Source organism: Hyaena hyaena, unplaced genomic scaffold (assembly GCF_003009895.1).
Source record: "Hyaena hyaena isolate Hyena2069 unplaced genomic scaffold, ASM300989v1 scaffold_214, whole genome shotgun sequence".
Classification (NCBI taxonomy): domain Eukaryota; kingdom Metazoa; phylum Chordata; class Mammalia; order Carnivora; family Hyaenidae; genus Hyaena; species Hyaena hyaena.
The window spans coordinates 1,101,093-1,114,902 of NW_024080842.1; the positions used below are offsets into that span (position 1 = coordinate 1,101,093).

The following is a 13,810-nucleotide window of genomic DNA, read 5'->3' on the forward strand; positions in this document are numbered from 1 at the left end:
GGTTCCCTTCATCACATCTAGCTCTGCAGGAATTTCAGGTGCATTTCTGGTTAACTGGTTAATGTCTGTCTTCCCCACCAGACTCTGAACTCCTTGGGAACAGGCACATCCCTCCTCTTTCTACCTTATCTCCAGCACCTTGCACAGAGCCTGGCACACGGTGGGTGCTCAATCACTGTGAACAGAATAAACATGGAAGCCCCTAGGGTCAGCCAATTTTCCACTTCCTCAATGAATGGTTTTCTGCTTCTGTTTCCTCCCACCTCTGTGCCCCCCACACCTTGCATGTACCCCTTCCACAGGAGCCAGCATGAGCGTAAATAGCTACACGCACCTACACACACACACACACCAGACTATGCCCCAAAAAGCAGAATGTGTGTGTGTGTGTGGTCCTTCATCACAGCACAGGGATCCCCCTGACTTAGTGCCACTGTGCACAGACCTGCCTTACCCATATCCACATTACCCTGCCTCCTCCACCTGCTCAAAGACCCCTGTGCGAGCTCAGGAGAGAGTCTGCACCAGAAAGGCAAATCAAAAGCCAAGACCTCTCCCCCCATCTCTCCCTGTTGAGCAGCAGCATCCACAGATAGACTGGCAGCAGGAGGCCCCCATCCTCTCCTCCACCCTGAAGAGCTCACACAGACAGGACTGAGCTGTGCTTGCAAAAACACATGGCTATATTTTACAAACCAAAGATGAGCATACATAGGCTACGGAGTACAATTGAGGGCAAAACGATGGGTTGTCTGACCTCTGGTCTGGCCCTGGAAGTTGGGAAACTGGTCCGTATGTTTAGGGCCAACCACTTCCCTACAAAAGCTCGGTGCCCGTGATCCCTGGTGCTGTCAGATCCCACTTACCTAATCAGCATTGTGAATTTAAAAATCTCTTGTCACGTGCTCTGAGAAAGCTTGGTAGGTAAGAAATTCTTTGTGAAGATTAAAATGGATTATGTTTTTTGAAGGGCCTTTTGGATCAAAAGCCTTAAATGAGCATGCCCCAATGCCCCCAGGGATTCTAAGATACAATCAATTTTTAAAAGGCTGCCCCAAAATTGAGCTACAAGAATATCTGTTACACGGCACTGAGGGAACACAGTTGAAGACAATGGAAACGTCTAGTGAAGAATAATTACTTAAAGTAATTACGGTACGTCTGTACAGTGGACTGTGCTGCACCCAAAATAATAACAACAATCACAGCACTTACTGAGACTTACTTTGTTATGGGGACCACATGAAAAGCTTTACAGGCATCATCTCATTTGACTCTCCCTATGTCTTAAGTAGCATTATCATCACAATCTCACAGGTTAGAAAATCAGTATTGAAGAGTCAAGTCATTTGCCTGAGGTCACGCGTAGCTAGTAGTTGGATTCACCCCCAGGCAGTCTGACATGAAGACCTCAAGCTCTCAGCCACAATGCTGAGTGACCAAATAGGATGCCATTAAAAGACAGACTGTAGAAACAAAACCCGTCACATGGGAGAATGTTGATGCTACGGTGACAGGTAAAACAAGTGGGTTCTTAAACAGGACACACACACTCATCACACCTAGGCGCATGCATGCAAGCAAAGACAAAGGGTTTGGAAAGGATAACACTGTTAGCATCTTGGTGTAGACCTCTGAGTGGGTGGAAGTGTGTTCTGTTATGTTTTCTTCTGCTTGTGTTTTCTGATTTTGCTGTAACAAATGTTTTGGTTTTGCACCAAAAAATTTTTTAAAGACTAAAAATTTTGAAGATTAATGTTACTGTCCAAAATCACCCCCCTGGACTCAGCTTTTGCATAAACCCACATGTCCAGCTGTTGGCCTTGCTTCAAATTCAGATACAACTGCATGGAGAGGACTTAGGACACGACCTGAAGCCAGCCCCCAAGCTCTGCTGGCCCTTCATGGCTTATCGTCCCCTCCAGGTAGCCAAGGCTCTCAAACTGGGAAGACACTGTACACATTTTCCCCCTCTGTCCCCAGGAGCCTGCGCTCCCCATTCCCCCCCTTTGGGTACTTGCACCCCTAGGGAGTGCTGGGCTGACAGCACGGAGCTGTGTGGGTTGGAAGAACCTGGCAGTTTCTGCCCTGGCTTGGGCTCTGGCCTGGGAGCCAAGCCCAGGGACCCTGGGAGCCTGAGACACTCAATCCCCTGTTGCTGGGTCTAAGAAGGAAGCACTTCCCCAAGTGCCCAAGGGAGGCAGGATAGCCCAGAGGCTGGGGCCCCAGCTCTCCAGCCACATATACCAGGGCCCCTCCTGGCCTCGCCCCCTGGCTCTGTGATCCTGGGCAAGCTATTTCTTCCCTCTTAGCCTGTTTCCATGCCTGTCAAATAAAGAATGAAAATACCAACTTAGAAAAGGATTTATGAGAATCAGAATAACATATGTTAAAATATATACTATAATGATGTCAATGGGTAACATTTCCTGGGCACCAACGACGGGGCAGGCAATCGGCGGGACACTTTACGTGTCTGATCTTCCACACCTCTCACAGCCACCCTGTGGCACGCACTGGGACACTCCTGCTTTACAGAAGACAGAATGAAGCTTGGAGTAGTGAGGTCACTTGCACTGGTACTGGGGAGGCAGGAATCTCCGTTGCCCTGCCTTGGCCCACACCACTACGCCACAGAGCCTGGCATATGCCTGGAACATGGACTTGGTCCAGATGGTTGCCACGGCCATGTCTCTCTGCTGGGCAGAGACTTTACAGAATGGTACAACAGCGAGGAACCCCTGACTGGTTCTCACCACTCGGCAAGCAGCTCGCACTGCCACATACCAACTTTAGGAAGCCCTCCTCTCAGAGTGACCAAATCTCCCCCACGCACACCCTTGGAGCCAGTCCCAGTGACCACAGGCAATGGCTTCGCAATGGCTATACAGCCTATGGCAACCTCCCTCCAGACCTGGCCCTGTGCTCTGGCCACCAAGGCTGCTGGCCCAACAGGGGCAACTCACGCCCTAGGAGTCAGGCCTGCTGGCACTCACACCTGGCACCTGTTCCAAACCCCTTTCAGTTCTCAGATCTGGGCCTTGGGCCTGGGTCTCTCGGTGCCTCTGGACAGCAGGCCTGTCTGGCCAGAGGGAACCATGGGAATCAGGAAAGCAGCGCCCTTCGGCAGCCTCTCAAGTGTCCGGAGCAGCTGTAGGGCCGGGGCACTGGCAGTGTGCACGGGCTGGAGTCCGGGTGTGCAAGCGTGTGCAGAAGCGGGAGGGCAGCCGGTGTGAGTGTGTGTGCGCGCGCGGGGCCCCGGGTGTGCGCCGCGGTGATCGCGATCTCGGGGCGGGGAAGGTCTCCTCCCCCCACCTCGTTGAGAAATCTCAGTGAGTCACCGAGTGGTTCTGCATATTAATGAGCTCACTGCCGCGAGGGCAGGAGCGGATTTAAAAGAGGCCTGGGCGGGCGGAGGGAGGCTGTGGAGAGCGCGCAGAGCCCAGAGCGCAGCGCAGCCGGCACCCGGCACCCACCGACGGGCGCAGCGGGGGCGAGCGGAGCCGGAGGCGCGCCCCGGGCAGAGAGAGCTGAGCCGGCCGGCCGGGCGCCCTCCCCAGTCCCTGCTCCCGCGCCGCGCCCCTGCGGCCAGCATGAGGCTCCTGTCGGCCGCGCTGCTCCTGCTGCTCCTGGCGCTGTGCGCCGCACGCGTGGACGGTGAGTGCCCGGGAGGTCTCTTGTCGCCGTCCCGTCACGTCCTGGGGCGCCTGGGCGCTAACTGCTGGGCTTCCAGGGGCCCCGGAGGTCCTGGGTGGGCACTTAGGGCGGTCGGGGGCAGGAGACCGCGCGCGCAGCTGAATGGCACCGCGCGCTCTCTCTCCCAGGGTCCAAATGCAAATGCTCCCGAAAGGGGCCCAAGATTCGATACAGCGACGTGAAGAAGCTGGAAATGAAGCCAAAGTACCCGCACTGCGAGGAGAAGATGGTTATGTGAGTTCTGGCTCCTCACAGCGAGCATGTGTGCGGGCTGCTCTTAACCTGGTGCTGGGGCACAGCATGGGGCTGGGTCGGCGGGGGCTAACAAACATTCCTCTGGGCCTTTGGCAAGGCCTTGGACTAGCTTTTGTAATTGCCCAGCAAGTCCTTAGGACGCTGGCGCGACAGTCTGAAAGAGTTTGGAAAGAGGGTCACTGTCCTGTGCTCTAGAAACAGCCTCTGGGAGCTCACTCTTGCTAAGATTCAATGGGTAGCCTTGGTGCTTGTGCTGCCCACCTTTCTGGGCTGATCAAGGGTTAAATGGCTCTGGGCGTGCCAACTTTAGAACATCAGGATTGAAAGTGCTCCAAACTCACCCAGAACTATTGAACTTGCACCCATACTGGGAGGTATGCTGCCTTACTGTTACTGGAGAGAGAATTCAAACAAATGTTGTCTTAAAACCCCTCAGACCCACCCCTCCTTTCAGAGCCTTCTTCCTACCAGGGGACCACAGTCAGCATTTGGCTGCTAGCGATTTCATGTTGAGACTGATCCTTGATCCTCCACTGCCGGCTGGACTCTTGTGGGTCCCTAAGCCTGAACAGCGCTGTGCAAAGCGACCTGCTGGGGTTAACATGCCATGCAGCTGGAACCCTGCTTGGTGGGGATGCAAGGAATATTTTAAAAACTGGGACAGAGTGAGAGAACACGGAGTTTCCTTGCTCCTCTGTCTTCCCAATTAACCACTTGAGTCCAGCACCACTGTTTCCCCATCAGTATGCACTTGGCCAGGAAGGAAGCCCTTGGCAAAGCAGCTACTGTGGTCTGCCACGGACCATTGGCCCCTCTTCCCCTCCCCCAGAAACAGGACACACTTTATTCTCAGTCTGGGCAAGTGCCTTCTATCCGCTGGACTCGCTGGCCCAAAGGCCCCTACCAGTGCAGGCAAAGGCAGCCCCCACCTCCCCACACACACACACTGCCACCTGGGGGCTGCATAGTCAGGCTGGAGTTAGGGGAATCTGCGAAGCCACCAGGCTTAAGCTGAACCCCACTGCCTTCCTGCCCAGGCACATAAATCAACCTCTGCCCCTTGCCTAGCAGACCCAAGTCCAGAAAAACTTCCAAAAATCCTTTTTGGTGGGGGCTAGTGTTCCCACAAGCTGAAGGAGGAGCTACAAGCCCTTCATGGGGGCTGAAGCTACAAGCCTCCAGCTTGGGGGCTGAAGATGACAGGGACATGGCCAATTAAGTTTGCACTCCTCTAAGTATTGAAAACCACCCCATCCCCCAAGGCGAGCCACCAAGACCTTGCAGGGAAGGAGCACCAGAGTATGGGGTGCAGAGACTTCTCAAAAGGACCCTCAGTAAACGAGTTTACTCTTTCTCCTGACTAAATTTTTTCAGTATAGAGAGGAAACTGACAGCAGGCAGGTGTGAGAAGGCTTTATACGACCTTGTGAAAATTTGCAGTGGCCTCAGGAGGTCCAAACATAGTCACCAGTCCCCTTCCTAAACCTTCACCCACACCTAGCCCCGCCCACAGCACTGAAGGGCTGAACATCCTCTCCCATCTCAAGCTCCTAAGAGTCCCTAGATGAGACGAAGGGCCAGCACTTTTTGCCAAACCAGGTTTTCAGCCACAAACGCTGAACAAAAGCAAGTTTTCAGCTCACCCTGCGCCACCCAGAAATCTCTGATGAGGCTGAAGGTGGAGTGGCGAGGGCAGTGTGCTTTGCAAGTGGGAGTTCTTGCACTAGGCGACTCCAGATTTTATAAAGGGCCATTTATGCCATATGTCCAGTGAACTCTTACCCGAACCCTCGGCACCCCAGACCCACTGAGGAGAGGGAACACAGAACCCAGGAGTGACTGCTGGGAATATAACTCGTATCTTCACCTCACAAGCGAGTTTCATAGTCCCAGTGTTGTGACAAGCATCAAGGACTGTGGTGGGAGGACAGAGCGTCTCCACTGGTGCCCCTACCTTCAGGGTTGGGGACCCTCGGCCTACGCAGTGACCTAACAGAGGAGGGGATCTTCATCAGGCCTGGCCATATCCCCTCACTGCAAGTGCAAAAGCAGCCCTGTCGGCAGAGAGAGCAGTGGGCTCAATTCCCACAGAGCAGCCAGGTACTGTGGAGAGGAGAGCAAGGAGACTGCACTCAGAAGCCTGGCCCCAGGCCTGAAGACCTAGCAGGAGCGCGAATGAAACCTAGCAGGACAGGACAGGACCCAGGAAGCGACCCAACAGGTCTCAGGGAGAGCCAGTGAAGGCAGAAACCAGTCCACGGCATTTAGCAGAAGACTCAGCCCTGCTCTAGGAAGCTCAGGCTGCAGTGGGGGCCTTGGAGACTCAGAGCACAGAGAAGGGACGAGAACAAGTTGCCCAGAAATATTCTGCCCCCATTCTGGTGGCAAGAGTCAATATTCTCTCCCCGTCAACAGGGAGACACAGTTCGGGGTGGCCCTGCTCCCATCTAGAACTTGGCGCATGTGCCCTGACACTTTGCCTTTGGGAACCTGCGGGGCCCTACCTGCCCTCTCTCCCTCCCTTCTTGCTCTGCCCAATCCAGCCTCCAATTGCCCCTCTTTGCCCCCTCAGCTCATTCCCCAGCCCACCATCATCTCCTGCTCATGCCATCACCGCTCAGGGAGCGGCACCTCTCACCTTCCACTTTTCCACGTGCCCTAGGTGGTCCTTTGCTCGGGAACACCATCCTTCCTCCCCTACCCAGAAGCTTCTTCCTAAATCCTGCCCCCCTGGCCCAGCGCAGGCTGAGGGGGGCATGGCAGCTCTGGGCCACAGTCCTGCCTTCCCCATCCAGGATGGAGGGCACGCACTAAGGCTTCTCTTCCTCCTTGGCCATCTCGTCTTCTGAGACAATTACTAATGACAGGAGCTCTCCACTTTGCATCTACCGGGTGCTCGGCACTCTGTATACATTATACCCTTTCGTTACCCAATAACCCTAAGAAGTGGGTCCTATTATTAAACCGATTTTACAGATGGGCAAACTGGTTCAGAGAGGTTACCCAAGGTCCTACAGACAGAGCTGGGATTCACACCTAGGCCCTACGCTCTGTACAGTGCCACCTGCTCCTCTGCCTCATGGCTAGGGCCTCCTTCGGTTTGGTGCACTGGCTGACAGGCCCGAGGGGAGCTCTTATTTTCTTGCTGGGGGTTGAGACAACTGGGACTTCAGGCTCAGGAATCGAAATGGGCTGCAAGGCCAGAAAGACTTAATTGCAGGATCTGCAATGCCCCGGCCCCAGGACAGACTTCAGAGGATCAAGGGGCTCTGGGGCTTGAAGGGTCAGACAGAGACCACCATGTGTGCAGAGCATGACTGCTGCAAGCTCCTTGCATCCAAGGAAAGAGGTCTCGGTGTGCGCACTGGGTGGGAACTAGTTCTCTCCACCTCTCCAATCCCAGGTTTAGAGGAGCTGGAAGGGTCTCCGGAAATTTGTTCTCCAAGGGAAGCATGAGCTCTTTAGACAACAGCCTTGTGGGGGGTGGGGCCAGGGGTAGGAGGGCTACCCCAGACCCTAAGAGCTCCAGGAAAAAAGTGAGAGCCAATCACTCCATATAGAGTTAAAGTGTATGAGAAATCAGAGATTAAGGGGACACCCAGAACCTTCCAAAGAGGCAGCCAGGCAATAAGCACACGGGTTCGTTCCCTTGGAAGGAGGGAGGAGGCCACACACAGCCTTTCAGCGCCCTGCCTGGGACAGAGCAGGGCCACCCACAGGCCACAGTGCAGGGCCGGCGTTCAGGCTCCTCAATCCTGCACCCTGCGCTGCTCCATTTCAGCATCACCACCAAGAGCGTGTCCAGGTACCGGGGTCAGGAGCACTGCCTGCACCCCAAGCTGCAGAGCACCAAGCGGTTCATCAAGTGGTACAACGCCTGGAACGAGAAGCGCAGGTATGCGTCCCCCCACCTCCTCACAACTCCCTTCCCCCCAGCCCCAGTTCTGAGACCCCAGCCAGTGCCTCTAGCCCCCTTGAAGGGGTCAACACCCACCACAGTAGCCACGCGAGCAGAGAGCCACACCTGCTCACGTAACCCAATGGGGCAGGGAACTTGCCGCTTCACAAAGGGGGCTCTCGCTCTTCCGGACAACTGTAAGCATGGAAAATGTATCCTTCTGTGAACTAAAGTTTGCACCATGCTAACATTTAAGTCGTAGACTCAATTCCTCTTCTTTTTAAAGTAACCTAAGTTCTTGGATCCTCAGTTTCCCTCTGTCAAGTGGACGGGCAAGCAGCTGGTGGGGCCCTCTGGGACGCCTGTGTGGTGAGACATGGCCACTTAAGAAGCCATGTTTATTAACTGCAGCACTGGGCACCACCACCCGATGAGGAGAAACAAACCCTTCCCCCCACATGCTGCCTGTGCCCCCTGCTGCCCAGAAAGCTGACAGACTCCCTCCCACGCAGGTGCAGGGAGGGACCTTGGACTTGACCCCTAAAAAGCAGAGCCACTCTTAGTCTCAGGGGCAGCTGTGGCCAAATGACCAGAGTTGTGAACTAGACCCCTGTCCTCTCTGGGCTCTGCTTCCCCACAGTCAGAAGATGACTGTCCCTCTCTCATTTCCTGGAGTCCCTGTCTGGCAAGCTCCCGGCTGCCCCACACCACATTAAGAGTGAGCCTGTCCCAGAGCACACCTACTTCTCCCACACTCAGGGCCTACTCCTGTACCTACACAGCACGTGCATACATGTGCACACACACACAGAGGCGACCTCCTTGGGAGCTGGGCCCAGTACCCCATCCTCAGAGAGGGACACCAAGGCCAAGTGGAGGTGGGGAGCAACTTCCCTGGGAGCACGTGGCAGACAGCCAGGCCTCCTAGGGTCACCTTGCCCCTGCCCAGAGCAGCTGCCTGAGCCTCCCCTCCCGTTGCTCACCCCACCCCGGCCCTTCCACTCGAGGCTCAGCTCAGGACCCGCTCCCCCACAGCCCACACTCATGCCCAACCCCACTACCAGAGCCTTTTGTGCTGCCTCCAAAACCGCCTCGTCTGCAACTGCTTGAAATAGAAACTGATGAGAGCAAGAGGTTATTTCCTGTAGATGTGACGGGCACGAAGCCCTCTTTCTGGTCAGGGCAGGCAGTTCACGTGGCCAAAGCAAGACCTGTCCTGTCCACTGCCCACTCTCCAGGCCCTGCGTCATCCACGTGGAACAGGGCTAACCTCGGGGCCAGTCTGTGGCGGGAGCTGAGACCCTGCCCACAGGACTGCTGGCAGACACTCGGGCAGTGCACACACTGTGTCCCTGAGCCCTCCACCTGGGCCATGGCTCTGACGAAGGGGAGGCAGGCAGGGGACAACGCAGCCCTGCTCTTTTTATTTCTGCAAATTCCAATGAGGGTAGCCCCTCCTTATCAAGCCTCCCGTCGCTTCATTGAGTTCGCCCCCTTTCTGGGGAGGCCGAGGCATCTGGGAGAGGAAGGGGGCCATCCCTTGCCCTGTCCACCTCCCCTCCCCCCCCCGCCGTAAAAGGTTGGAAATGTCTCCATGAACGTAGACTGGAGAGAAAGGAACTACGGTGGAGTCCTCTTTGCAGAGACAGCGAGAGAATGCTAAATGTAGGGTGGAGTAAGGGGCCAGCAGGCCGGCCCAGGCTAGTCTGTGGGGTCCTGGCAGGCCTAGGGGCTGCTGGTCAGCGGAGCCAGAGGAGCAGCCCCGCATCTCAGAGCCCAGAGCCCCTGGCGGCCGCAGGAAACAGCAGCAGCAGGCGGAGCACCGTCAGGCGGTCTGACTCCAAAATAAGGAATGAGGCAGAGGAATTGGTGGGGCGAGTATGAAGCACGGCCCTGAAACAGCCAAGGGGCAGAAAAGAAGGGATTTAAGAACCGAAACAGAGACAGTCTGGGAGGTGACAGGGTGGGGGGGCGGTCACGCAGGCCCTACAAGCACTAAAGGAAGTGACCTTGAACCACAGGCCCCCGGGACAGCCCCAGCCCCACCACCACCCTCCAGTCCTCAGAACTAGCATTCTTCTGGAGGACATGCATTCTCTGGGCAAAACACAAAGGAAGATACAAGCCTGAGGTGAAGGAGGGGACGCCTGTCCTCCCCTGCCCCGTCCCTTCTCACGCTGGGGACAGACCTCGTTCCCACCACTGACATTCAGTGTTCGTTGGGCAAATCTTAAGTCCCTTGTGCCTCAGTTTCCTCCTATATAGAGAGGGCTTGCTCCATAGGGGTTTAAGGATTGCAGAGGTGGAGGCTGTTGAGAATGCACAGAGCCAGATTCGGGTAAGATTTTGAGGTCTGTGCAATGACCTCCTCCGAGGGGTCCCCCCTACCGCTGCTACTTCTCCCAAGCTCCTGCCTTCCCGGGAGGGGGATTCCCAAACACAAGGACGCAGCAGCTTAGCCCCCGGCCTGTGCATTCATTGCATGCGTCATGGTCTGAGCCACTTAACGTGGGTGCTTTCTCTTCCCAGGGTCTACGAAGAGTAGGGTGATAAGTCCCTCGTGGGAAAGCTTCATACCAGCTGGGAGGCGAGCAAAGGACTCTGCAGATAAAAAACAAACCTTTTCTTTCTCACAGGCATAAGACACAAATTATATATTGTTACAAAGCACTTTTTACCAAGGGTCAGTTTTTACATTTTATAGCTGTGTGCGAAAGGCTTCCAGATGTGAGACCCTTCTCTCCTGTGCTCCAGACTTCATCACACACTGCTTTTTACTGAAAGGGGGGAAATTCATGCCTTTCCTTTGTAAAAAAAAAAAAAAAAAAGAAAGAAAAAGAAAAAAAGAAAAGAAAAGAAAAAATGCTTTTTTGTATTTGTCCAGACATCGCTACATCTGAGCTTTATAAGCGCCTGGGAGGAACACAGAGCTTGGTTGAAACATTTCATAGCAGCGTTGCTCCGCTGCTAATGCGGGGCGCTTCCGCTCAGTGGTCCTGGGGCCTCCACACAGCTGCCATGGGCCCTCCTGGGCTCAAGGCTGGTCACAGCCTCAGGGGGACTCCGCAGTGGCCCCCATCACCAGGCAAGCAGAAGCCCATCTCTCTGCGTCTGTTCTTTAGGGACTCAAGTTTGTCTGCCCCAGGAACGTGCTTCAAGCCCCTGACCCCAACCCTGGTTCATTTTTACATATTCTAGGGAATAGTCACGAGGTTCCGGGATGGCAGAGCATAGGGCCCTTCAGAAAGGGGTTGCGTCTCCTTCTTGTAAAAGGTTCACTGCTTCAGTTTTTACTGCTCTAGAAGCACGTGAAGTTCCCAACACTGGTAGCAAAACCTTACAAGAAATCTTAAAAATGTACTGATCCACGCACAGGACACAGCTACAGACACACACGCTGATGATGATGGAGAGCCTTCCAGGCATGTTTCTTTCCCTCCTCGTGACAGAACATGAAAGACGGCATTCTACCTGGGACTCCCCGTGTAATTCTTCAATGTTAAACGGCACAGTCCTCTCTTTAAAGCTAGGGCGACCACGCACACTCTCCTTTGTACATAGTCTCTTAAGAATGCCCCCTCCACATGCCGCCCCTTCACTATATGCGTTGTTGTACTGCAGTGTCATATGCTATGCATGTGTCAGAAACCATTAGCGTTGCATGCAGGTTTCATATTCTTTCTAAGACAAAAAGAAAAGTAATAAAATATATTTGCAATGTACCCGAATTCTAGACTACTGACTTTTTTTCCACTGAGCAAGGCCAGGATGACAATCGTAGGTTTACCATGTTGTGAATAAAATGGGACAAGTGCCCTGGGAAGGCGTTTCTCAAACGCCTGTGGATATTGTCACCTTCGCAGGACGCCGTGACAGTCCTCAGGCCAGAATGCTAGGTCTTACGGTCACAGGACAGGTTCATCGGATTGACCAGGTCCGTACACAGGGAACTAAGGAGTCACACTAGGGTCTCCATTTAGGGGAGATGGTAGATGAGGGACAGTCACGATCCCTGTGGCCATGCCCCATGATTCCACCGGGGCTCGGGGAGAGTTGGAAAGTGCCTACCTGGAGGCTGTGGGGCTCCGGAGCCACATCCAGGGAGATACTGAAGCTCTCTATCTGCCTTTGCAAGTCAGGGGTGCCAAGCGCACCCCTACTCGGGATATCAGGGCATGGCAAGGGCGTGGTAAACATTAGCACCCCTACTGTTCACAACACCTGGCCCCTCTGTACTTTGCACAAACCCCCTACAGCCCCACAGCCCACTGTATCCAAGTCGCTGGATAGGCCTCCGTGTCCCCAGCATTCCACAGGACTACCTAAAGGGACGGCCAGGCTGTCCACACTTCTTGTTCACTACACGAGGAACCAGGAGCTGGGCACTCAGGTGTGCTTCGCCTCTGAGGACGGTTTCCTGACACGCACGACTGGCTCTTAGCACTTACAGGGGCGCACCGCAAGCACCTTGCTCTGGCGTGTCCTCAGCACAGTGAGATGATCGACCCTTTCCAGCATGGCCTCATCTCCTGACAATGCCAAGTTGTACCAAGTGTATTCCGGAGGAAACTGAGGACCAGAGAAGTTAAGAAAGTTGCCCAGGGTCACTCATCACACTGCTCCAGTAGCTGAACCTAACAGCCCTTCTGCTGAGGGGAGCAGGAGAGAGTGGGCGAGGGCCTCTGCAAAGGCCAGGGCTTGGTCCCGCCTTTCCCCGCATTACGGAGAGAGGAGGAAGATGACAGGGACACCAGACACCGACAGACAGAACGGAGGAAGAGAGGCCCAGTAGGAGGACGCCTCCGGTGGGGTTCTCTGTGCCGCTCCCTGAGTTGCAGGCTTCCCCTTCCACTCACCCTACACACGCCACACACGCAGCCTCCCCCCACCCTCTCTGTCCCATCTGTGGCTCTAGTACAAGCACCCCTTCCCCGCCCCTGCTGGTCCACATGTCCCCTTGGTTCTCTGACATCCCAAAGCTCAGATCGGATTCCTAGGCCCAGCAACCATGTCCCTTCGCGGCGTGCGTGCCAGGCACTTGCCCTACACGCACTACCTCCCCCTTGCCAGCCATGCCGCGCTGCAGGGGCCCAGGCAAGTCAAGAAATCTGTTGAAGAGACCCAGAAAATCAGTAGAGGGAGAAGTGGACTTTGAGCCCCAGTGTGTCAGGGCACAGAAGGGGGCAGAGACTCTGTGTAAATATCTCTTCTTCTACAGAGACCGGGTGTCCCTGGAGAACAAAAACTGGGCTCTGCTCCCGGGAAGATGCCCCTTTTCCTGATTACACAGCTCTTGCCCATCATTTTTCTCCTTGGGGCTTCTCAACAGCCCTAAGAGGTATCCACCGACCACATTCCAGAAAGGAGATCGACTCTAGTGCAGCAAAGCCAAGCCAGGCCACCTTTCCACGTGGCTCTCCTGGGCCTCCCCAGGGAGGCATGCAAAGGCACTGGGGCACCCAGCACAGCTCAGGCCCCCATGCAGGCTCCACCCCCAGAGTCACTATTTCCTCACAGACGGGCACAGTTTATGTTCCAAATGCCATGCTCCTGAGCCCATCCTCCTCCACTCTTCCCAAGGCCACGTCCTGAGGGGACCACAGCGTTGCACCAGGCTTGACACCAGGATGGCCACATCCTCAGAGAGCTCTGGCCCAGCCCTGTGGCTCATCTTCTCTGCTGAGCCAAACCCTCTACCACAAACGAGTTTTTCCTGGGCAGCCTGGATATCAGATCAGGACCAGCTACATAGCTTCAAGGCCTGGGCCAAAAGAACTATGCAGGGACCTCTATCCCAAAATTAAGAATGTCGAGACAGCAAGAGCAGAGCATCAAACCCCAGCACAGGGCTCTCTGTAACTCACATGCTGCAGGCCCACGGAGCCATCTGGCTACCTCGGGTAGCAACTCTAACACCATCCAGACAGCGCACTTGAGCCCTGAGTTATTATACGACCTATT

General features: G+C 55.0%; 1 protein-coding gene across 1 annotated transcript; it reads left to right on the top strand.

The window, feature by feature from the left end:
* Positions 1-3,408: 3,408 nt before the first annotated feature.
* On the top strand, positions 3,409-11,577 carry CXCL14 (C-X-C motif chemokine ligand 14). Its single transcript, XM_039242275.1, has 4 exons — positions 3,409-3,657; positions 3,825-3,930; positions 7,733-7,846; positions 10,379-11,577. The coding sequence occupies exons 1-4, from the start codon at positions 3,594-3,596 to the stop codon at positions 10,392-10,394; spliced, it is 300 nt and encodes a 99-aa protein (XP_039098206.1). The 5' UTR covers positions 3,409-3,593; the 3' UTR covers positions 10,395-11,577.
* The last annotated feature ends 2,233 nt before the right edge of the window (positions 11,578-13,810 follow it).